Here is a 25760-nt window from a genome sequence, read left to right as displayed (position 1 = left end):
TTGACACCTTGTACTTTTCTGGGATAGTCTGTCATTTCATAACTCTATCTCAAATGTCTTATGACAATGTTCAGAAATATAAAGAAAGAGACTTTAAACTTGACAACTACTGTTAAATGCTTTTATTGGCTCATCATAGAGAAAACTGATAATGAGGAAATTAGTCTGCTTTTTCTTTGCAACAACTTTTATATCAGCTTGAATTCATGAACTATACACATTTTAACTTTTATAGTAAGGTCAGTAGGTACAAATCAATTAAAATAATGAATTAAATATTCAAATATTAGAAAATTACATTAATATTAATATTTTATGGACTGAAAATCAAGCTTTTTAACATTTGATAATAACATGAATACTATTCTACAAGGTAGAAACCACAAAAAGAGGGGGAAAATATAGCTTTTAATTCCAATATCATTTAGGTGAAATAATGTGTTCCAAGTTTATACAACTTAGAAAAAAAATCAGGGATTACTTTCTGTCTAAAGTTTCCAAAATGAAATGAGCTAAGGTTAGAGGGGACTCAGTGATCTATGATAAAGGACTGTGGGTGCTTTCATGGTGGTGGTGTTGTGATGACATATCTCTGAAGGAGTATAAACCTATTCCCCTAAATCATATACAGTGTTGTAAACCAGTGTTACATCAATAAAAATAAATAAATAAATTGATTAATTAAATTAAAAAAAAGAAATATATGCAGATTCTACAAACTTACAGTTCAGTAATCAATCACCATATTACATTACTGGATGAAAGTTGGTAGACTTTGAAGAAGCCAATTTAGAAGTCATTGTAAACCAACAAACCAGAAGTTTTGTCTTCAAATTATGGCATTTATGAGCAGCATATGAGTTAAAGAATTGGTAACATGGTACAGTTTACAGTTGGAATAAACACCTCTGGCCTGTACTTTTGAGAATGTATCAACAAGTCTTGTTTTAGTGAATCCCTTTGTAGGAAATATTGAAAGAAGACAATCAGCTGGCTAAGGAGGACAGTATTCCGTAGATTTCACTCACTCATCTGAAATGCCATCAAGGTCTCAGAGAGCTGTTAGTCCCACTCCCATACTTGCCGATTACAATATCCAGACAAATGACACTAATCATTCAAAATCCACTAGTCCTTTAGGTGGGCTTTGCTTTTTACTCTTTCAAATACATCATTTATATGAGAAGTTCAAGTATAACCTATGACATGGTTAATGATGAATGCTGAAATATTCATTTGTTTATTTGGAAAACTCTTCTGATGAGGGAATTGACGGAAGAAAATGGTCCAAATAGGGATAAATATCTTGCTTCCTATACCCATCTGTTTTATTTTCTATTGGAAGCTTTTCCTGAGCTTAAAATAAAAAAGGAACATCTATTTTGGAGTTGGGCAACACATTTTTTCCAAGCAGCAACTCAAAACATGATGAGTAATTTGGAAAAGAACTGTCAAATCTACCAGCTGCCTTGCTTGTGAAGCAGAGCCCCACTCCATTCTCTGTCTTTATACCATATGCTAGGAGCTGATTGCCTCCAGTAGGGAACGACAAGCTGAGTATATGAAGTGAAACTTGTTTTAAATATCAGAAATAAACTGATAATACACAACTTTATGAAAACTTCTAATTCAGTGACTCAAAAGAATGTTTCCTTCTCATAAAAGAATGGAATTGAGTTTGTACGTATTGTTGGCAGTATTCCTTATCCTTTAAGAAGTTTTATTTTAAAGAAGTCACTATTCTAAATAGAAATCTATAGGGGTACTCTTTCAATATTTTAACTACTTAAAGAAAAAATTAAATTTATCTGCATTTGAGAAAGTTCTGTTTTAAATTTAAAGGAATTTTTGTTATAACCTGCTCTCTTTTATTGAGGCCACCAAGAAGTCCAATAAAAATGAGTGACTAAAAACATTATTTCAGGGCAATTATAAAGCAGACGTTACTTAAAAAGTAATGCAACTGATAATTTTGACATCACTGCTCTCTACTCCACCTTGAAACATTTAAATGTGCTGTATAAAATTTAACTTAAAATTGGAAATATTCTAATCGTGTTGTTTTAATCAGGAAGCTGGTAGGTATTGTATATGAATCCTTTCATGTCGAGATCCACTTTTCTGCAAAATGCGTCCTGAGTAAGTCTTAGAAGGAAACTTATACTTTTATTCCCTGCAGCTTTTCTTCTTTGGACAAGCTTTTACCCCGTGACCTGAGGTGATCATCTCCCTCCTACATGTTCTTAATGTTTCCTGCACCTGGTGCTAATTAGCTATTTTATGCAGAGTCCCATTTAATTATTATTAAACATCATGTTTTTATTGCGCCATATGTTTTGATTAAATAGTAGGCTAAAAAAAATGTGTTCTGTTGTGTCTTGTCTATTCCAACTGTTTCCATACTATGAAATATTTAAAATGTCTTAAGATAACACAGATTTTTAAAGTGAAAGACAAGTACTGGTTACTTCTCATGCTTGCCTGGTCTTAATCACTGACTTGATTCTTAGAGAGACCCTAGTGTGCCTGTATTTGTCCATTACCTCTAATTGGAGGCTAGTTATTACATTATGGGTTCATATTTTCTTTATCTCAGACCAGAATGAAAATCATCTATTATGTTGGTGTATGGTAGTGAAGTCTGAGGCTTATGGAATATTTTTTATTCTTGGTTGCAATGACCTTTTAATATATGAATACTAGTATCTTGGTCTGATCATTCTGTGTCTAATATTCCTATAACAAACCCAGTCAATCAAAAGAATCATCACTCTTTCAAGAGCATTTTCTTCTGTTTTATCTTTAAACATGTTTTTGTTTCACTCCTTTTTTGTTCAGATACATCAGTTATATTGTCTTCTGTTTCAATTCCACTTTCACTACTCTGTAATTTTGAGCTCATCACTTATTTCATATTGTATGATTTCTCAATAAATAGGTATCATCATCTCCCTTACTTTTTCAAATGTGACTGTCTTTTTTATTATTGTTTCTAAAACATATTTTTTTCTTTAAGTTTATTTTATCTTCTGTTCATGCATTGCTAAGCTTGAGTATGTATAACATATTCTTCTTTTCCACGTGTATTTTATCCCTTTGGGTTTTGTTTGTTTTGCTTTGTTTTTAAATAGAGGCCTGTTGTATCTATTGTTTTTTTTAAAGATGGACAACTATTTATTCTAAAGTATTCCCATGCTCCCTTGGTAATTCTGGAAGGTACACTTTCATCTTCATTTTATTAATTGTTCCTTTCTGTCATTAATTAAATAAATAATTAGCTAAGGTACTATTTGTTTTATTTTCTTTTGTGTAGGTCCTTATCTGATTATCATCTAGTTAACTGCTGAACACTAGGATTTGCATGTTTGGAGAAGAAAGTGTGGATTATCAAGGTCAATCAATAACCTCTAATTGGACTGTTGTCTTGAATATTTGATCAAAATCATGTTTTTTTTAATTGGTTGGTATATTATCAGTCCTTGGTGATTGCAGTGCAACCATCCCAGGCTAGGCAGGTTCATTGTTGATTTGGACAGACAGAAAAGAGTTTTGGAACCTTACATATATCTGAGACACCTTTCATGCTGAAGCAGGGGACCGAACACACAGACAGATCAGTGGGCAGGGATGCAGGCAGGCAGCAACCCAGCCTCCCATTCCTCATGATCTCCACAATCTCCCATTATCTCAGTGCTCTCTTGAACCAGTTGACCATACATATAAAAATGTGCTCTCTGATCTCTCAGCCTGAGTGTCCGAAATTAAAGGTATGCATGTCCCTTGCTCACACTCCTAAGTGCCTTCTTATAATAACACAATATCAAATATGGGTAATGAAACCTAGGAGGAAAGCAAAACTGCAGGTGGTAGCCATAGAGGTGGCATGGGGTGAAAAGAGCTTCAGTTCCTCCATTTTCCTTATAGTGATACATAACAAATCACTTTAAGTTACAAACTCTGTATTCTACATGAAACTCCTTCCTTATTTTCCTTCATTCTTCTTGCTTCATAATGAGCATGTTTTAGTTTTTTGGCACAAACTGAACTGCCTCAATAGCATATACCTATTAGACTACAATTGTATAGGTCACAATTCCCAACCAAACTGTATCAACTGGGTCCTCTGCTGAGCACCTTGCAAGCTAAAAACAACATATCGGCCAGACTGAACTCTTCTCTGGAAATTCTTCACCAAGATCCACTTTAAAGTTCATTCAACTTGACCAAATTAAGACTTGTGGTTGTGAGATTGAACTCCCCATTTCTATATTGGCTTCCCACCAGATGTTTTTCAGAGTTTGCCCACTCACCATCTTTCTCACATGACAATAGCCTTCTAAGTAATTCATTGAATCCTTCACATGTTTTGTTTTGTATCTTTCTGACTTTCCCTTCTGCTATCAGCTAGAGAAAATCCCTTTATTGAAAGGTCTTGTGTGATTAGTTAGTCCCACCTGATTCCCCCCCACTTAAAATCTACTGATTGTTTACCTTAATTACATTTGCAAAATCTTTTTTGTCATGTAACATAAGTGAGAGAATCTCTAAAAAATGAAGAACGTGGAATTCCCCTTAAAATTCTGCCATCCAAAGTAGGCTTGTTTTTTTTCTATCCTTCATATTTTCACTCCTACTTTCTGAATGTATCTGTTTATCTGCAAAGTGATATTTATATTTCTCAAATCTCTTGATTCTAGATCTTCTTTGTTTCATCAATGAATCATGGTGTGAGTCCTTACAATGCTGACAAATGAATTTTGTGAAATTGGTGTAGAGGACTGAGAATTGAGACTATTGTTCACCAGACTTTTTCATTTTCCTCCAGACAGGACTATGTTTGCCAGGGAGTCCTTCATAACTATGTTATGGGATATGATGATTTTTCTTTATTATTCTTTTGTTTCCGTGTATTCAATAGAGTAAGCCCTTACTCATTATCTTTACTGAAATATCAAAAAATTGTAAATACTCATTAATTTTTGGAGTCTATCCAAGTAAGAAGAAAAATAAATGCTAAATATGTTAACTTAGTATTTAAAATTAAACTACTATAAATACTACAGCATAATGTAAATACTCTGCCTAAAAATAATATTGTGAAATTATTATTAAAATATTTTTCTGACTAGTGCCAAAAACAAATACCATTAATATTTTAGTCACAGCTTCTAAGAAAGTCACAATTTTATTTTTATAAGTTATAGTAACTTGTAGACAAAAATATATATTATGGTATATGTTCTATATTCTATATTATGATATACATTATACCTAAATATTTCATGCATGACATTTGAATTACTACACTACTTATTTAAACATGTTAAATGTCACTCAAGGGAATATTACATAATTAAATTCATTAAAAATGTACCAACTACCAAGTTAAATTAAATTGAGTTAAAATATACCCGAATGCCTGTTTAATCTCTGTCATGGAAAACATTGCTCCCTGAATTGTTTGTTTGTTTGTTTTTTTATCTGCCCTACAGAACTCACAGTTCTTTGTCAACAAATACATTTTTGAATTCATCTTGCTCCTGCCTCTAGATCTAGTATAACACTTACATGTATGTAGAAGCAAGTCAAATCTTGGTGTAGTTGATACATACTTATGCCTACATAGGTAATACTTGCCTAGAAAATGTTTATGCAAGCAGCTTTAAATAGTGCTGTAAAAAGCTTCAGCAACATTAATGGTAACAGGCCAATCACTTAGTCACCATACTGCTAGTAGGAGATAAAATACAACAAAAAGAAGGCACTAATGAGTTAGGATGGTGCCTTACTAAGCGTGTAATTAATGTTATTAAGAAACATTGGAATTGCATATTAAAATTCCGTTAACTAAGCAGCCCTTCAGCATCAGTACATTTGTTCCTTGCTTGCAAGACTTTTCCTTCTTTTTTTTCTGATTGGCATCTTCATGCAGTATTTTTCTAAAAAATGAGATAATGGGATGTGATCAGCCTTCGTGGTTTAGCTAGAGTGCTGACATGACAGTTCTGGCAAGTTGACAGGTTAAGTGAGTGAAAATGGATGTCTTGCCTCACCATTTACTTGAAGAGCCATTTTTAAGCTATAGTTTCCCCTCTTCATTCCCTACTTACTACCTCTTCTACTCCTGATATAAGAAGTCTACTTCTCCCAACTTAGAATCAGGAGATAATTTTTTCACCACTCTTTGATCAATTATCCCTCTGCTGATATAAAAAAATAATGTGAAGATTCCCTTACTTAATAATTTATTAGCTTTTAAGTTAATAATATGTTATTTGTGGATTAACAGTTCCCTAAAGAAAACAAAATGCTATTATTTCATTCATATATTCTGGTCAGGAAAGCAATTTGAACACCAAAGCTGCTATTGGCATAGAAGAGAATAATATGGGAAAATATGATCTACAGGTCAGAATTTGTTTAAATTTTTGACAGAATTTCTAGGGAGCTTTCATGTTATAATTTTTATAAAGTTTAAAATTCTGTGAAATTTACATGTTGAATCTCAAAATGTCTTCCTATAGTTACATGATTTTCTGTACTTATAATTGAAATAAAATCAATTTTGGTAATCTGAAATATAATAAAACTTAAAATTATCTGTAAAGATACTAAACTGGGTTACATTAGATTGGACTGCTAAAGCCAGTAAAGAACATTTACATGGAAAAATACATGGTTCCACCAATATAATCCTTCAGTTTAACAGACTGACTTGAGTTGTCAAAGATGACAAGGAAGTCAAGTAAGGGAAAAGGTGCTTTGGTGCAATCCACGAAACTCCTATCACTGACATAAAGTATGTATTTTACCCTTAGTAAAGAACAATGAATAAATCAAATCTCTCTCTCTCTCTCTCTCTCTCTCTCTCTCTCTCTCTCTCTCTCTCTTTCTCTCTCTCTCTCTCCTCCCCACCTCTCCTGTCCCTCCCCTCTCTTTCCTTCCCCTCCCCTCTCTCCATACTTTGCCTGTCTGTCAGGGGCAGACTATGTCTCTTGCTCTCATACCTGTCAGATAGCCTGTATTACACTACTTCTTATTTCACCATATTGTACCATTCTGGTATTTATGTAAATTTCGTCTGGTAAGCAATGACTTCCAGGGGACAGAGATCTTAGCACCCATAGATCCTAACACAAAATAAAACCAGTACATACTTGATATTAACTGAATTAATATTATGAATGTTATGAATTAAGCTGTCAACTATCATCTGAATTTATGTCTATCACAATTTCATTATTATGGTATTTTCCAGTAGGTTATTTAAAAAAAAAATAAGGCTCTGACTTAAGCACAAAATGACTATGTGCATATAGCTATTTATTAAAACACTGTTTTTATATGCTTGCCTGAGAAATCCAAAAATTGAAGATATTTTATACCAAATAAGTTCACTAGTTCATTTTTTCAAAGACATTCTATTTACTCTAGATAATCATAGAATTGTGACTTCAATATGATTCATTAACATTTCAATCTCTATATTGCACCTTTTTAGAAGTTGTTTATTTTGTGAAGCTATTAATTATAAAAAATGGCTTTACCCACTCTCAAGACATATATGCATACTTTATGTGTGTGTTTGTGTATATTATACTTACTACCAAAACCCAATGTCTTTGATGTTTCTTGAAATTGTTTTCACAGTTACTATACATTTCAATGTAGACAGCCATTTAAATGTTTTATAGTCAAACTATGTAACACATTTCACTAATATCATTGCCTAATTTAGTTTAAATTTGGGTCACTATGAATTACTTTTGGAATTTTAGATCTAATAGGAAACCTCAAAAATGTGGCGCAGCGGTTGAGCGCTGGGTTGCGAAGCTGCCCGCAGCCTCTGCAGCACCGGTTCGATCCCCGGCTGCTCCCCGGCCACCGGAGGAGGGTCCCACATGGCGCGCAGACCTCTCCTGCCGCCCGCTGCTCCCCTCAGCAGTGTGCTTCGGTCCTTCTGCCTGCTCTGCTCCCCGCTCTGGTGAATTCTCTCACCCTCCCGCGCTTCTGACTGTACCCAGTGCATGTACAAACAAACAAACAAACAAATAAATAAATATACATGCCTCTTTAAAAAAAAAAAAAACCAAAAAAAAAATTAGTCTTCCCATAATCAGTAAATTCTATATGAATATTTCAAATGTAAAGGGGTAATAGCTTCATAATTATAGCACATTTTTACCCATAGAACAATTAAATGCAATTTATATATGTGAAACTTCTTGTAGGTGGAAAGTAGAATGTGAAGTCTAAGTAGATAAATGAAAAATTGTGATTCAGTGTAAGTAATTCTGTTCTCTCTGATGATCTGCTTTTTCATATTCATGAAGATTGGAAAACACTTAATAATTTTCTTCTTTAATTTTGATATTAAATAATTACTTAGATTATTAAATTATCAGGTTTTTGAAAGAAAATGGGCAGATATTGCTATTTTACCATGGGATAAGAATTTTTTATATTAGCATGAAATAAGATACTGGCTGGGAAAGAAAGCTTAATTCATCTAGAAGAGGTATTTCATGGATTCAGTCAGAAAATGGTTAATGGTAAAGGTAGGTAATTTGCAATTTGATCATTTGTACTCCTTGAAAACAGTTAAAATGAATAAAATATGATTAAGTGAGTTTTATAAAAATGGTCATTATCAATCCTTTATCACCAAATTATATTTTCCATGATAAATGAATTGCTTCCTCTGAGTTATGTTTTAATAAGCATCAAATCAAATATTTTTATAATATGCATTTCTAATGTTAACAGAAATTCCTTTGAAATAAAGTGAAATGTCAAAGATAAAAATTAAATATAATTGAGTGAGTTGAAGAGACAATCATTTATCAATTAGAAGCCAAACTCTTCTGATTATAAACTGAATAAACATTCATCTTTTACTTCTGATATATGATGTATTTTGATGAAATGACTTCTCGCTCTCTGATTCTCATTAATGATGGTAAGCTTATTGACTAATTCATTTGCAGGAACTTCTATATCTAATTATTACACAATGCATTTTTTTTGCATGTTGTTTTTGCCACTCTGGCATAGTGGTTATTCATTTAACCCATTTAATCACAGATTTTTCACGTGGCGCAGGGGCATTCTCTACCAAATATATGAAAACCAGTGAGGAAATGTTTTTTCCAAAAACATATTTTCTTTGGCTTACGTCTGCCAAAAACCTACCATTTTGAGTCATTCTCAATGGTAGGAATGTATCAATACCCCAGTTCTTATGTGATAGGAAAAACAACAAATAGTTATTTTACATGAAGAACTACTTTTTTCTTTAATTTCCTATTCCAAGGGATTCATTTAGTGTTCTCTGGGGCTTTCCCAGGTCAAATAATGACATCATTTCATTGTAAAATGGAGACAGCTTCCTACCCCAATAAGTAGTAGCAACTCAAATGACAAATCAAAAACACAAACATGGGAGAGGAAATAGAGAAATAAGGCAATGCAAACTAGTACCTTAAGTCAAAAGAACAAAAGACAAACTCAGGATAGAGTGTGCTCAGGTTGACTGTCATTGACAAGGTGGACCAAAGGATAACAGACAATAGGATAGGTCACCCAAAAGAACAAGCAAATATACATGCAATTGATCGAAATTAAACTGATCTGCTATAATGCTGCTGCTAGACTGGAGACAAGTGAGTGCTGAAATGACAAAATCTTGTTCCAGCCCATAGAAGCCAAATGCTTCACTAATTAAAATAATTTGCAAGCATTGTTCTGACAAGTAATAGAAAAACATTGCAGGTTTTGAAATCAGTATACCTAAAAAAGGATGCATTAAAAGTATAAAAAGAAGATGATGGCCTTTATGCTACTTTAATAGTGAAAACAGTTTTTGGGGAAAAACATAATGTTATGATTTTAAAAATGTTATACTGTATTAGAAATCATTACCCTTTTATTTGGTGTTAGGACAAATTCTCAGGTAGTCAAACCATAGTTGAAGTAAACCAAATTAATTTATCAACTAAACATTTAAGAGGTTTACCTATGGCATCAGATGATCCAGAAGTCAAACCTATCCTCCAGTCTACTGCTTCAATTTTTAAAAACCTCTGTTCCCTTTGTAAGGTTCAGTTGACTGGTATTTACTCCGTAATGTTAGTAGTTAGGACATAGGATTCTTTGAATATTAAATGACTGCAGATGATTTATCATACTTCCTGACACTTAATAAGCACTTAATTTATGTTAGTTGTTATTGGTTGTGTAAGTACTTTGTGATTCAGCAATCTTTAACAAAAGAAAATTATGGGAATGTGTGCTTCCAAATATTTCTATAGAATATATTGTAATTTATTAAATGCATTCAATAGCAAAAAACATTTTCTTCTTGAGTTTTAAGATACAAATTCAGAATATGTATTTTTTCTGTTAAAATAACCCAGTGAGTATTGTTATAGAATAAAAGCTTATTTATTATGCTCCATGAAAGAGAGTCCTGAGTGTGCCCATCACCACCCTGCCCATCACCACCTATTAATATACAACTGCTACATGACTATCTCCATGTTCATGCCTGCCATAGAAAGTCATATTTTCCTGTAAAAACAACTGCAAACATGATGTGATTAACCTCTAGGGTCCCCATCTCTTCATCTCCAAGTCCACCACATGCCTACCCTATGCTTCCTACTCATATTCAGTCATCTGATTTCCATATCACCACTCACTCTCACCAGTTAGTATTAGCATAACAGAGCCCTGTGTGACTTTGATTGAAGTCAGCTTGGGCTGAATGCACTATCAAAGCATCATTCCACAGAAATCAAATCTCATTTACCGTGCATTGTATTTAAATTCTCCAAAATACCCTTTCAAGTGAACAACAGCAGACCTCTAATTTTAATTGACCTTTTTCTATTTGGGTCTACCATTTTGAAAACCCCACCCATACTTTTCTCATAGAGCTGTTATTTTCAACTCTGGGTGTCTGTTTAACACTAAATGTTGCCAGTCCATTTTCTTCATCTCGTTTCTTGTTACAGCTGAAGCAATAAGATATAATCATTTAATAGAATAAGCAGATAGCTTATGGCATTAGTTACAACAAATGATTTGTTTAAAGTTTTCAGGTTCTAGGAGAGCTATAAATACATATTTTGTAATATGTTGTCTTAGAAATATATGAGGAATGCCATTTCTGTAACATTCTTTTGGAGTTTGTAACTCAATCTACTTAATTCATATTGACTATAAATATGTATTTTAAATTGTGATCTTGAGGATCTAATTGTGTTCTTTATGTAGTTAATGAGAGACATCATAGGGAGCATATTATGTATAACGCCCTTGTGCTATTGTGCTCTTTTGATAAAATGCCACTGCTCTGCCTGTTTTTTCCCATCAGTGCTATCACCCAAGTATGGTCTCTTAAAACCATTTTTACTGCCACTTGGCAGAACAACTAAAACAGTGAAGTATTATCAGAAGAATTATTGATGCAGTTTTTCATTTGAAAACCTCAAAAATAATTCTTTCAACTGATATCCCTTCAGAGAAGATTGCAATATAGATCTTGGCCAGAGAAAGAGAGTCTACAGAAGTAAAAGTGATTGATGTAATTCATCTTAGTGATCGAACTTCAGGTGACAATAGGAAAGGATGTACATTTTCAAGACTAGAATACTCTCTAAATCTTTTGCTTTGTTAAATGTTTTAATACATATGCTTTCTTTTCTAATTAAAAAAATTGATAAGGTGATTCCAGTTTCAGTAAGATCGATGACTTAGGTTCTGGTGACAAGAAAATATTTGGTATTTGTAATAACTTGAGGTTAAGGTACAATATAAACATCACATGAAAGAATAGTTCATAGCATGAAATACACAAATGCTAGTAGCATTTTGTTAGTTTGCCTTTAAAATTTTTGATACTGGGTGAAAACTCAAGGTTATGATTCTTGGTATTTTTAATCAATATCATCAGTGCTAAATATTACATTATGATATTATAGAGTTTCTTTGTCCTTTAAGATTTCTGATGAAATACTCTTTTTAGTTGTTACTATGTATAGCAAATCTCAATTGGAATTTTCTGCCATGATTGCTGAGAGCATTCATTCTATAATGCTAATTTTATTACATTTATTTTGCCATAAATAACTTTGAAGAGATTTTCATAGCTTTCAGTGCATAATTAAAGCTCCTGTAACATAGTCCCCATACAATTCCCACCTTCTCTTGTTTTGATCCTAGTCCCTCCTCCCCACACTATAGTGTGTCTCTGGTTTATAGTTGCTTGTTGATTTTGATTTTTACTTTATTATAATTAGTCTTTTTCCTGGTGCCTTATTTAGGTTTTCTAAATTCCTGCTATGAGTAAGACCATCTGGTATTTTTCTTTTTCTTTCTGGCTTATTTCGCTGAGCATGATCCCTTCCAGCTCCATCCATGTTGCTGCAAATTGCATGGGTTTGTCTTTTTTGATTGCTGAGTAATATTCCATTGTGTATGGGGACTATAACCAAGATGAAAATGCATACATTGTGCAAAAATGAAAAATGATGTAAAAATATATAAAATTTAAAAAAACTAATAATAAAAAACAAACATTAAAAAATAAAAAAATGAGTTTATAGGAAATATATATCCATTGACTGCTATGGATTCAATCTGCAGGAAAAAAAAAAGCTCCTGTAGCATAAATTAATTTGCCTTCCTATATTACCTCAACATCATGAATTTTTTTAAATAAATACACCCAGCCCATAGTTCTCTGATTATCCTCTTTATGCATGCTTGTCATGTCACAAATGACCTTACTGCTCTTTGTCTACTTGTTCCTCAAAGTACAACTCAAATGTAACCATCTCTTGGCATTTTTCTTCTTACATCCTCATCGCTTGATCTAGTTAATTGTTTTTTCCCCACTTTCTCTACCCCCAACGTCCTTCCCCAAACCCAGTGCTCTCTGTCTTTTCTTGTTATTATAAAAATCACTCTGCTATATTTGTTTTCATTAAAGTATTACTTCAAGGTCACCACCATATGTCATGAATGAGATTTTGTTTGTCTTGACACTCCTGTCTCATAATCTGGTAGTTAGCCAATACATTTTGAAGGAAAAAGTCGGTGCATCATATCCTTATAGAAGAATGCATGCGTAGATGCAGTCATTTGCCAGCCTTCATTTGGGGGATATGTTTTAGTAGCTGAGTTAAAACTGTAGGATCTGAATTCTGAAAACATTTTTCAAAATCAGTGATCTATAAAAAAGATTTTTGAAACTTGAAAAATCAAGTTCAGGAAAGACTGCTGTTAAAATAGAGATGATAATTTAAATGAGGTAGATGAGAGAGAGAGAGAGAGAGAGAGAGAGAGAGAGAGAGGTCCTAATATGGTTAAAACTATAAAATATGGGGAGAGAAGGGAGTAGGATCAAAACAAGGGTGGTGGGAATCATATGGGGACTATAACCAAGATGAAAATGCATATATTGTGCAAAAATAATACAAGAATATATAAAATAAAAAACTGTAAAATATGTTTTCTTCCTTTCATTTGATGATTCATTTCATCTTTTAAATTGTGTGTTGTCCATTATTACATTTTGAAAATTACATAAAGACAGACTCCATAGAACATATGGAGCTTTAAGTTTTTTCTTACTGTTTATCTAAAGTAATTTAAATTCTTTCTGGTTCAAAACAGTGCAAATGAATTAATAATCTGAATATGTGGCTCTTATCAAAGACTGATTTTGACTAAATTGTTTTTAATAATGAGATACATGTGAATGACTCAACACTTCCTAGTTTATTGCTACTTTTTTCACATGTTTATTAAGAAATAATGAACTATGTATAGAGCTTTAATCTTTTTTTCATAGTTATAATTTTTCTACACTATTTCAGATGATAGAGACAGTTCTTAAGTTTTTTTTCATGATATAAATATCTGGTGGTTTTCATCTCCTGAAAAACTGACACTGCAGTGTTTTAAGAGTTGTTACTAAAGTAATTTTCTAACTTTGATTTAAACTATCATTCCTATTAGAAAACATGGAACAAAAATCAATGTATCTGCTGATTCAGTGGAACTGTGTAGAAATAACAAGTAGATTGCAAGAAGCAAGTAATCTAAAACTGCAATGCAACATAAAACACTTTCTGTTCAAATAGATACATAAATCTGGGTTCTCTACTGTTAGACTGAGTCTTCTTTATCTATAGTTATAGAAGAAAATTTCACTTAGATTTATCCCTTCTGTCCCCTGGATATGTTGGTTATGTTGAGTTAGGTGGCAGTATAATAAACACCGGGAAAAAAAAAAAGGCACTACAAATCTAAGTGATTTTTTTTTTTTTTAATATATGCTTCTGCTGTTTCTATGCTGGCATTCTTATAAGGATGACTAATTGGCTAAACGTTTGAGGCTACCCCCCATTTACGCCACTGTTTACTCTGCCTGAATGTACTTCTTTGTGAAGTACTGAAAAAATTCCTAGGAAAGGCTTTTACTCAAGGTTGATATAGTTTGAATTATTTAGATTTCAGATTTCAGGCTTGCTGCCATATACACCAGATTCTAAACAAACAAATAAACAATAGTTAATTATAAAGTTTTTTTCTTAGTCTTAGTTTTCTAGCATAAGCAATTATTTGAAGTGGAAACAGATGAATAGAAATGTCATGAAATAAACAAGCTGTTTTCTCCTCAACTAGAGTGGCCTTGGTATGAAAATGTCCTTGTGAAAACTTCAAGCTCTACTGTCTACTCTCTTTTATTTTCTCCTTTCTTTTTATAGTTTTTTTTTTCCAGTTTCTTTTTTTAATGATTTATTTATTTATTTATTTATTTATTTATTTATTTATTTATTTATTTATTTATATAAGCACTGGGTACAGTCAGAAGTGCGGAAGGGTGAAAGAGCCAACGCGGGGAACAGAAAAGGCAGACTGACGAGAAATACACTGCTGAGGGGAGCAGCGGGCGGTAGGAGAGGTCTGCGCGCCATGTGGGACCCTCCCCGGAGGCCAGGGATAGAACCAGCGCTGCAGAGGCTGCGGGCAGCTTCGCAGCCCAGCGCTCAACTGCTGCGCCACCAGGGGAGGCCCCTCGTTAGTTTCTTTTCCAGTAGAATCACCTAGGCCTATGTCACCTAGCCTGTCATTTTGCTGGTCTCCCAACCAGACCTCTTGCTTTATTGACTAATTATTGACTGCTGCTCCCCACTCCCTTCCCCATTGTGCTTACCACATTCATTAGGAGGTTTAAGCTTCCAAAATATTTGCTTTATATCTATAACTCCTCAGCTTAGAAGAAATCAGATTAAAATCCTAAGGTTCGCTTCTTGGGACTTCCTCACACTGGGTCCAAATCTATCTTTTGTTGTCAGTGATATTGTTGTGCAAGCATGCACAGGGTAGGCCAGTTCACTGTCAATTGGGGCAACAGATAAAGAGAATTTGGGATTTTACAAGCCTTTAATGTTGGAACAGGGAACCAGGTACAACAGGCACACCAGGCAGGGGAGCTCACATGCAAGGAGGCAGGCACTGTCCGGGCAGAGGGGTTGGGAGGCAGGCAGGCACCCAAGCCTACCAGCACCCCATGAATCTTTACACTCTCTCTACTCACTCTCTGGCGTTCTTAGTCTTGTACCCTCTTGTGGTCTCTCCTCAGTGTGGTCCTCATTGTCCCGCCTCAGAGTAATGGCACCCTTTTATCCCTTGCTTCCAGGCCCAGGTGTGCACATTGACACATGAACACACGATGACTCCTGGGCCCAGGTGTCCATAATCATAGGCCCACACACTCCATGCCCAGGTCCCCCAAACTAGGGCAGCCATGGAACCCAGAGGAAGGCCTGACCGGAAGTGGCGGTCATAGAGGCTTGTGGCCTCTGTGATAACTCCAATAACCCACAGACATTTACACAATTAGGCTTCTCCATACCTGCTATATTGTACACTTTACCCTAGATGTATTCTTGCTTCTTTTACAATGCTTATTCAACTATTTGCTTGAAAAGTATTCATTTCTCCACTTATCTAATGTTGTCCTTTCCTCAAAGCCTCCATGGTATTCACTGTCAGCATAAAATGTTTCACAGGTAGGGCCTCCCCTGGTGGCGCAGGCGGTTGAGCACAGCACTATGAAGCTGTCCGCAGCCTCTGCAGCGCCAGTTCAATTCCGGCCAGCTAGCGAAGGTCCCACATGGTGAAGCAGACCTTTCCTGTCGCTCCCGTTGCTCCCCTCAGCAGTGTATTTCATCAGTCTGCCTGTTCTGCTCCCTGCTCTGTCTCTGGTGAATCCTCTCATGCTCCCGCGCATCTGGCCTGTACCCCGATTCTTGTATAAATAAACAAACAAATAAATAAATAAATCTTTTTTTAAAAAAATGTTTCACAGTTACCATAACACAAAGTGGCCCCTCTCTCCTGAAGTCCTATCACTCACATTTAGGATACAAACTGCAATTTAAATGTTCCTTCACTGATCTGATACCTTTATTATTGAACTTACCACAGTCATAGAACATTGTTGTTTTAGTATTGCTGTTGTTTTCACATCATTGTGTTTCATATTTTCCATGAGACTATGGATTTCTTGATGTTTGAAAGATAGATACTTTTTGTCTCAGTATCTTTAGTGCCTACTAGGAGAACCTGATAGATACTTATTTTTCTAAGTGATCTAAATAGAATCAACCACTTTCATATATTTCATCATATCGTTAGTTAGATTTCTGTATAATACCCATCTCTTCAATTATTCAATGTCTTCAACCATTCAACTCTTAAATTCTAGAATATAAAGCCTTTGAGAAAAGGATTCATATTTTATTGTATGCCTTCTGGTATCTCTGCACCTATTAAAATGTCTTAGAGATATTGCAAGAACAAGCCATGCTTGTCAAAGGAAACAGATGTTTGCATAAAGGGGCTATTCTCTTCTATTTCTGTTGATTAAAAACCAAATTGGAAAATTATGTTTTTCCTAAAAAATATAATAAAATCATTAAAAGTCTATTTTCCTTTGCAATCCTATGGATTATGGAATGACAATAGATACCATATTGAATATTTCTACTGATAAGTTCATTTCTATCCCCACATTTGATGGAGTTTTATTTTTCTCTTCCTGTTGTGTTCTGAGAAATGCCTAAAAAGAAATTTAAAACTGTAGCCTTTGTCTGGCACTGAGCAATCCACCTAATACCAGATTTTTGCTTTTATATCATTTTCTTTGTCAGTGGGTGATATTTACATCCTTTCTCTCCTTTTAAATTATAGCTCCTCCACAATTTGTGGTTAGGCCAAGAGATCAGATTGTTGCTCAAGGTCGAACAGTGACATTTCCTTGTGAAACTAAAGGAAACCCACAGCCAGCTGTGTTTTGGCAGAAAGAAGGTAGCCAGGTGAGTGTATGACTTGCCTATTTTTCCTGAAATTTCTGAACTCTCCTGTCCTATGTGCACCTCAAAACTCATCTTGTCTTTTTTGTTAAACATATTGAATGCATTTTATGTCTGAAAGGCAGGTCAATGAAATATTAAATAGTGGAAGTCAGATGTTCTAAGATAACATTCTTTATTACCTAATATTAGTTTTCTGCATTTCTATATCTTGTGTAGAATAGATCTGATACAGTATAAAGACATTATGTCTAAACAAAACTTCTTTAGTTTCTCAAAATTGCTGAACAGAAAAGAAATGTTGCTTTCCTGCTTTAAGCAGAGAAGATTAAGAGAGTTGGTACATATGAAATGCATAAATATTTCCAAGCACATACAGAACAGTCAAAAAATATTTCACTAGTAATTGGTCTAAAAATCATTTTCTTTCACCTCTGATAAATAGATCATATAAATAACTCTTCCCTATCATTTAAGCTTATCTATAATTTAAGCATTTTATTAAACATAATTCCCTTTTTTTGCTTTTGTTTAATGCTTATTAAGCTTTCGCCAGTTTACAATACTGTTTGCTGCTATTTGGAAGTAGATAAAATATTTTCTTCCATAATTCCTTCATAGTAGGAATAGATGGAAACTAATACTTTGTGTAAGAACTGACCCTGGTCCGGTCTTTGCTGTGCCCTGCCTGTCCTCTGGGGACCCTCTTTGCAACATGACCTCTCTGACTCTTTCCTAAAAGTTAATTGGATACATACTTTTCTCATTTAGAACTTGTCCAAACTTGGAAAAGCGAAGCCTCTGGTTTTTGAGACAATGAGAAGAATTTACAGCTCAAACAAAATCAGAAAGTTGTTCTTTGTCTGAGAATGTATCCGCACATGCCTGAGGGAGCTAGAGAAATTTTTGTTCTAGACTCTCCAAACCATCCCCAAGAAAGCATTTAATTTGCAAGGAGAGATTGCTGGTGCTGTTCCTCAGCTTAACTCTCTATTGTTTATCTAAATCTTGCAAGAATTTCCTGGGGAATAATGGAAATAGTGATTAAAGTCTCTGGACATCTAAATTTTTTGCCAGAGATAGGAAAAAATTTAGGCTGTATTGAGAGAAACTGTATATTAAACCCATTCTTGATTTCATAGGTAGAGAGACATCAGAAAAATTCCTCTCAGTCACCATCTGAGATGGTTGTGGGTTCCTATATATTCCTATACCACCCTAACCTAGCAATTTTAATAGCTCAGTATGTAAGGACAAATGATCTTTCTTCCTTTCCTCAATTCTCCTTGTTGTATTCACTTACCCTATAGTTTGTGAGTGTAAAAACAGTCCCTTATCCCACATCAGAATTGTTCCAGCTCCCAAGTCTCTTTTTTTTAAATCATTCAGTAACTATAAAATATGTTTATAAACATATATGTCCTTGACTCCTCACTTAAAAATTGCTTTTGAATAAAAACCTCCCAAACTCTAAAATAATGACCATAAAGCAACACAGGACTTAATTAAGCACATACTACAAACATCCTGAAAAATTGGAAATCCATTTTCACTCCATATGACTTGGGCAAATTTTGTACTGCTATTTAGCTTTACCTAAGCTCATTTCCTTAATCTAAAATAGGGAAAACTTTCGCTTCACATAAGTTATGAAAATTCATGATTGGTTAGTCTATGCAGGTTAAACAATGTTATTTTCACTGATCTAAAGCAATTTGATCATTGTAAGTTTGTACTTTAAGTCCTATATTAAGTTAAATTCTGTCATAACCTGCTTGTTATTATCTAGATAGAGCTCTAGTATATGTAAATCATATGCCCTGAAATAACTCCAGATTGATAAAAGATATTGCATTAAATGTGCATTGATCCCATGAGCCAATAGACATGGTGTTTGCATATCCTAGAATGTGTTTGGATAGTATTGAAAGAAGAAATGATCAAATAGCATTAAATATTTTTCTGTTATTTGACAAAATGGCATGCAATTCCAGAGATATTTATATTATGGGTTATGGGTTACACACAATTTACAGTTAGGTAATTTGATTTTATTATAATCTTAGATCTGGTTGTCCTCACTTACCTCCCGAGAGAGAGAGAGAGAGAGAGAGAGAGAGAGAGAAAGAGAGAGATTGTAAATGAGACTCAATGAAAAGTATTTGAGCAAACTGTAAATTTTAAAAGCTTGAATTGGCATATTAGGAAAAATAAATTGACCTACTGTCTCCAGTATCCAATTTTTGTGGTGATCTATGACTATCCATCAGAAGAAAGAGTTAAGAGCCTGGACTTAATGGTCCATATTCCTCAATATGTGCTGATAATGCCAATTAGCACTAATAGGTTACCTAGGCACTTCAAGGCAAGAAGAGCTATCTAGAGTTCCTGATTTTTGCTTGTAATCCATTTTCTTTTGCCTATGTCATACGGGCAGGGTATAAAGATGATGGGTTAACCTCAATCATATGCCATTTTCCATGTCAACGAATCATTTTAGAAGGCATAGTGATATTACATTGTAGAGAAAGAGATCCCAGAGAGAATTAAGCCCATCTGATGTATTAGTGCTATGTAAATTAGTATTCTAATGGCTAATTGTAGGAAAGTGCACAGTTTGAGTTATTGTATCATTTTCAAGTGGCTTTAAAATTTAGACCCTTCTCTTTTAGATGGTTTATTTCAGTAATATATTTGGATTTCACAGGAGAATTAACTTGTTCTCAAATCATGTTTCATATGCATGAAAATGTCTAGCCTTATATAGTAATACAAATTTTATAAGAGGGCAATAGCATTTTGAAATTATATTCCTGACATGCTAGCAAACATCACTTCTTTTAGAAAGGGTTTAATAACATGGTAATGTTTATGTAAAGTGGGCTTATAGCGTCACACTTGAATCTAATAAAGTGGACATCCATCATGTTGCAATAAAGAGAAAAGCTTCTAATTAAAGTAGGACATCATTCGCAGGATTAAAGTCATTTAGCGTAATTGAAAAGTGTTAATACCCTATTTTATCCTCTACCATTGGTATTACTTCAAGGGTAAAAACATTTTAAGGTGAAAATGTGTCCTATGCCTTTAATTGAATGTTATTACCTCCTGATTGTAACGTATTGAAACTGTTTAATTACAAACATGGAAAATTAATTACTATATCGAGAAACAGATCCCAGAGGGTTATAATGTTCTTTTTTGTAAGTAAATACAACATAAAAATTGATATGTCCTTATTTATAATCTAACTTGGTAACATATCTCAATATGATTTATTATACCCAAATGTTTTTCTTAATTGAACAACAGTAAAGCAATATAGGTCACCCTAGATAATATTACTGCTCTCATATAAGAAGTTAAAAAAGTGGATAGAGAGTAAAATAAAATAATTTTTCTTAAAAAAGAATATTATGATTTTTTAAGATTATGTGCGCACTTCTGAAACCTTTTTATTTTCCCCATCTTTTGCCTGTGTCATAAAAACCATCTTTTTATTTTCACTGATTTGCTTTATCTGAGACTGTGGCAATTCATAGCTTCTTTCAAAGCTGTTAGGACCTTGGCCTTCCTGGAGGCACAAGGAGTTAAGACACAACCTATGAAGCAATCCACAGCCACTGCAGCACAAGTTCTATCCCCGGCCAGGGAGCTACCCACATGGCACAGCAGACCTCTTCTGACTCACCCGCTCCTCCCCTCAGCAGTGTATTTCAGTCAATCTGCCTGTTCTGTTCCCCACTCTGTCTCTGGTGAATCCTCTCACTCTCCACACCTCTGGCCTATACCCCAGTTCCTGTATGCATAAATAAATAAAATCTTAAAAACAAAAAAGCTGTTAGCACCGCCAGAAGCCTTAAGGCAAAAGTACGTTCAACGGACTGTGTATCAGTCTCAACCACATACTTTTAAACATCTTTAGGTAAAATGAAGTTATATCCACCCACTAGTCAAAATGATTAGCATAATGTGTATTTTGCATTCTTAGTTTTGTGCAGTTTATAAAATACATACATAGTTAGTGTTACATTCCAGAGTCTCGCAAGGTATGATAGACCTCACAAGGTCTATGTCAGATAAATGTTATTAGGCACGCTTTACATATGAGGAAACCATGTTTCAAAGATAATAAGTAACTAGCAAAAGTCAAGGAGAAGCTAAATGGTTAAGATAAAGTTCCAGATTTATTATATGATTGCTTCCTTCAACAAGAACATGCTGAATTCTTAGAACATATTATTTTCCCATGATTTGGAAAATGTTTTCCAGTGAAACTCCCTGTGTGGCATTTAATCATTTCAACACCACATTTTATTTGGTCTATGTGTTTTCTTTTTTCCAGCCATATTCTCATAATTATAATAGCTATTGTTAATGTAATTTTCCTTCTGAGTGGGAAAAGAATATTGATTACATTGTCTTTGTTTTCACAGAACCTGCTTTTTCCAAATCAACCCCAGCAGCCCAATAGTAGGTGTTCTGTGTCACCAACTGGAGACCTCACCATCACCAACATTCAGCGTTCAGACGGCGGGTACTATATCTGCCAGGCCCTGACTGTGGCAGGAAGCATTTTAGCAAAAGCTCAACTGGAAGTTACTGATGGTGCGATATTATCATTAGATTTTACTTATGGGAATTATAGTTTTTCTTTTGAGATTTATGTTAAATGTGGAATTTTTTTTAATTTATTAGTTAATTCACTTAAGTTAATGCTTATTTTCTAAGTTTGAAATTAGGTAAAATAGCATTTTGAATAGTTTTTAATTCTCCCTAGTTTAATAATATTTATTTCCCAAGGAAGAACATTCAAGACAATCTATTTTATTCTTAAAAATATAGTGATGTGATATTACAGTATCTCAGAAACAGCATAAATGTGTGATTTGTATATTTTTATTTAGTTATATGCTGGCATTGCTTGTCATGGATATTAATTTTATTTTACTAGAGAAGAAAGAGATATCATCTTTGATGTTGTCAGTAGAAAAAGAATTCAGTTTTTAGTTAGCTAATCATGTTGTGATATCCTATGACTTTTTAGTTGTACATTCACTGAGTTAATTAAATACCTCCCAAACGATTGATGAATGCTAAATTATTTTTTGTTTTCACATATAAACTGTAAATCTTAACTCAGACATCTACATTCATAGTGAAAGTTGAAAAAAGATGCAGGGCGCTTTACAGTCTGATATATCCCAATATGATTTATCCCACGAGCTCATTTATCACAATTGACAGAGAGTTTTAGATATTTTGTGAACCTCTGAGCATGGATGTCAAAATCTCTGGTCTTTCATGTCTTAAATTGAAGTGTCTCATCCTCTCCTCTATTTATAAGGTTTTAGGGTTCCCCCTCCCTTAATGCTGACTTATGAGATAAAAATACTTTGACCTATGACCTCTCTGATTTTCTTCTTCCTTTACTGGTGAAATTTTATGCTCTTTTATATAATTCTAATTCTCATGTAGTTGAAAAGATCATTTAAAATTAATAGAAAGGCAGTATTTTTTTAATGGCTGTACATGGCATTGCCTGATTCAGCACCATGTGAGGCAAGAGAATAAATAGAACCGACAAACATTGACTGTGGGTGCATCGAGTCATTAGTGGCTGCACCTGCTGATGCTCAGAAACTTACTGCTAGGGAACTGGAAAGAGAAGGGAAATTCTTCTTTTAGATGGGTCAGATCATTATGCCTCCATGTTTCTTTGAAAGAATAAGAAATATTTTTAATCTTTTTAAATTCCTTATAGTCTCTGCTATCAGCAGAAATGTTCAAGAACATGCACTTAGAAGACAAAATATTTGGGCCAAAGTCTAAATTTTGTCATATGCTGCTAGAAAACAGTATAAATATAATGCTGTGGTCTCTACTAATCTATATAATAATATTTTACAAAATATAGACTTTAAATTAAATATTATGGTGGGAAAGCAAACCATATTTGCAGAAAACAAAATTGATAATTAGAAAAGCCAGTTGATATACTGATTTCATAGAACAGATGGATATTCAGAAAAACATTTGATTTAATGAAAACGAAAACTTAATGTTTTAACAACTCATGTTAGTTGATGTTATAACCTCGCAAAATTAGTTATTCTACCTTCAGTTCTAATGACAAAATTATTTTTTTTAACTTTTTTTTTTTATAGAGGCATGTTTTTATTTATTTATTATTTATTTGTTTGTTTGTTTTCGTTTATACATGCACTGGGTACAGTCAGAAGCACGGGAGGGTGAGAGAATTCACCAGAGCCAGAGCGGGGAGCAGAGCAGGCAGAAGGACCGAAGTACACTGCTGAGGGGAGCAGCGGGCGGCAGGAGAGGTCTGCTCGCCATGTGGGACCCTCCTCTGGTGGCCGGGGAGCAGCCGGGGATCAAACCGGCGCCGCAGAGGCCGCGGGCAGCTTCGCAACCCAGCGCTCAACCGCTGCGCCACCGGGGAGGCCCTCTAATGACAAAATTAAACGAGTGATAACAAGTTCCAATCTCATCACTGAAATGGCTTTGAAAATTTGTCACAACTGGCTTGAATATTAATTCTTACATTGATTTTTTACTTAAGTAAGCAATCACTAAGTCAAGATCCTTTTGCAAAAACATTGAATGAAAGTTTTAGACTTACTGATTTTGAAAATAAAGTAACCTGATTTTAAGACCTAACCACACACACACGCACCCACACACACACACACACAAACATGCACAAGCACAGTGTTATTATAAAAAAAAAAAAACCTCTGTCTCCTAATATTAACTTGCCATGTAGATTGATGACTCAGACTTTATTCATAGGTTATGAATGCTCAGATTGGTTAATAATTTAATACTATATGAGCTATCATTTTCAATTTGAACATTTTTCTAATATGATCAACGGTAATTTAGACACAAATAAGAGTTCAGTATAGAATGAAAGCATATGTCATGTTCAGAGAAACCAACAGAGTATACATAGCAATGTTTCTGTTATATTTTTGCACTTAGATGCCTTTTTGGAAATATTTTTAACTCAAGTGCTAATGGTGATGCAAGGTGCTGTTTAGTGATTTTACTGATAATACATTGAGCTAAGATGCTACAATATGCTGGAGTTTTAAAATACCTCTTTAAGAGCTTCTCATTAATTCTTTGTCTTGTTCCTCATTTATTCCTTTCTTCTGCTCTTTTTCCCTCTAAAAATTGTAATGAGAATTCCATGAGTAGAACCATTAGAATCCAAAAGAACTTCTGAGAATAAATGCATTTTTATCTTATGTTGACAATGAATGTCACACCATGGTCTTATATGAATGGTTTATTGAGGATTTATAATGTGTAGTTTGAGAAAACCATGCAATTGTTCACAGATCACTGGAAATCCTAAATGTTTACTTAACCTTTGACCTCACTGTCATGGAAACTTGTGGTCATCTTTCACCCATAACATACTTGAGACTGAAAATTCCCTCTACCCAGGAGATTTTCAATTACTTTATTGATCAAATGCATTTAAAAGACGATGAACAACTCATTTGGACAGTAAAAAAAAAAAAAAAAGAAACTAATTAGATGTGCTTTGGCTATATCTAACAATTTCAGGAATATAAAAGTAAAAGTAGGATATAAGATATTACCTGAAATTCAAAGATTTAACTTGAAATAAGGAAGATTTTTTTTTTTAAATTGATGAAGAGCCTCTACTCTGGTAATGGAGATCCACTTCTTTCACTGAATTGAAAAACCAATCACAATGGTCTGTGAATTGACCTCCCATTTTTTTCATGAATAAAATTAATTCTATTAAACTTTCAGTTTGAATATATTTGGACAATTACCACCAGCTATGTCAGAATTGGTATAATACAGTATTTTCACATGCACTGAAGGATTTTTGATTTATTTCTAAAATAAAGAACTGAATCAAGAAAACTGGTAAAATTAATGGTCTTAATTTTTGTACAACACACAAACAATGTTTTATTTCTATACTTAGGTTTATAAAGTCATACATACATAAACATACATTAATTCATAGTTTGATGTGGTTGGTTGAGGTTGTTGCAAGTTCACGGTATCTGGGCATGCTGAAAATGTATATCATAACTTCCGTTATAAATTTGAATTGGTTGAACTTCTCATGGTAGGCACTAATGGACTGCTTAATATTTTTCCCCAAAACACTGTGAACTCTAGTAACAAAGATGGTGGATATGGATTGGGAAATTTATACATTTATGAGTAAATTATATACTATAGTTTGACTTCAATATTCTGTGTATCAATATATGTATAATATGTATAGATGATAGATGGTAGATATATGATGGATATAAAATATGCAAAGTACTGGAGCTTTCACCTGATTTTTAATAT

General features: G+C 33.9%; 1 protein-coding gene across 8 annotated transcripts in view; it reads left to right on the top strand.

Annotated features, from left to right (window-relative positions):
* Window positions 1-25760, top strand: part of ROBO2 (roundabout guidance receptor 2) — a 584098-nt gene that overhangs the window by 457778 nt on the left and 100560 nt on the right. For all 8 annotated transcript variants that reach the window (XM_037525707.2, XM_054700707.1, XM_054700705.1 and 5 more), the window contains 2 exons: window positions 17269-17393; window positions 21827-21998. In XM_037525707.2, the coding sequence (XP_037381604.2) occupies window positions 17269-17393; window positions 21827-21998 (297 nt within the window). The remainder of the gene's footprint in view (window positions 1-17268; window positions 17394-21826; window positions 21999-25760) is intronic.

This window comes from Talpa occidentalis, unplaced genomic scaffold (assembly GCF_014898055.3).
Source record: "Talpa occidentalis isolate TD23 unplaced genomic scaffold, MPIMG_talOcc4v2.1 talOcc4.4, whole genome shotgun sequence".
Classification (NCBI taxonomy): domain Eukaryota; kingdom Metazoa; phylum Chordata; class Mammalia; order Eulipotyphla; family Talpidae; genus Talpa; species Talpa occidentalis.
The sequence above is the reverse complement of the archived record's forward strand: the minus strand, read 5'-3'. Positions and strand labels throughout refer to the sequence as shown.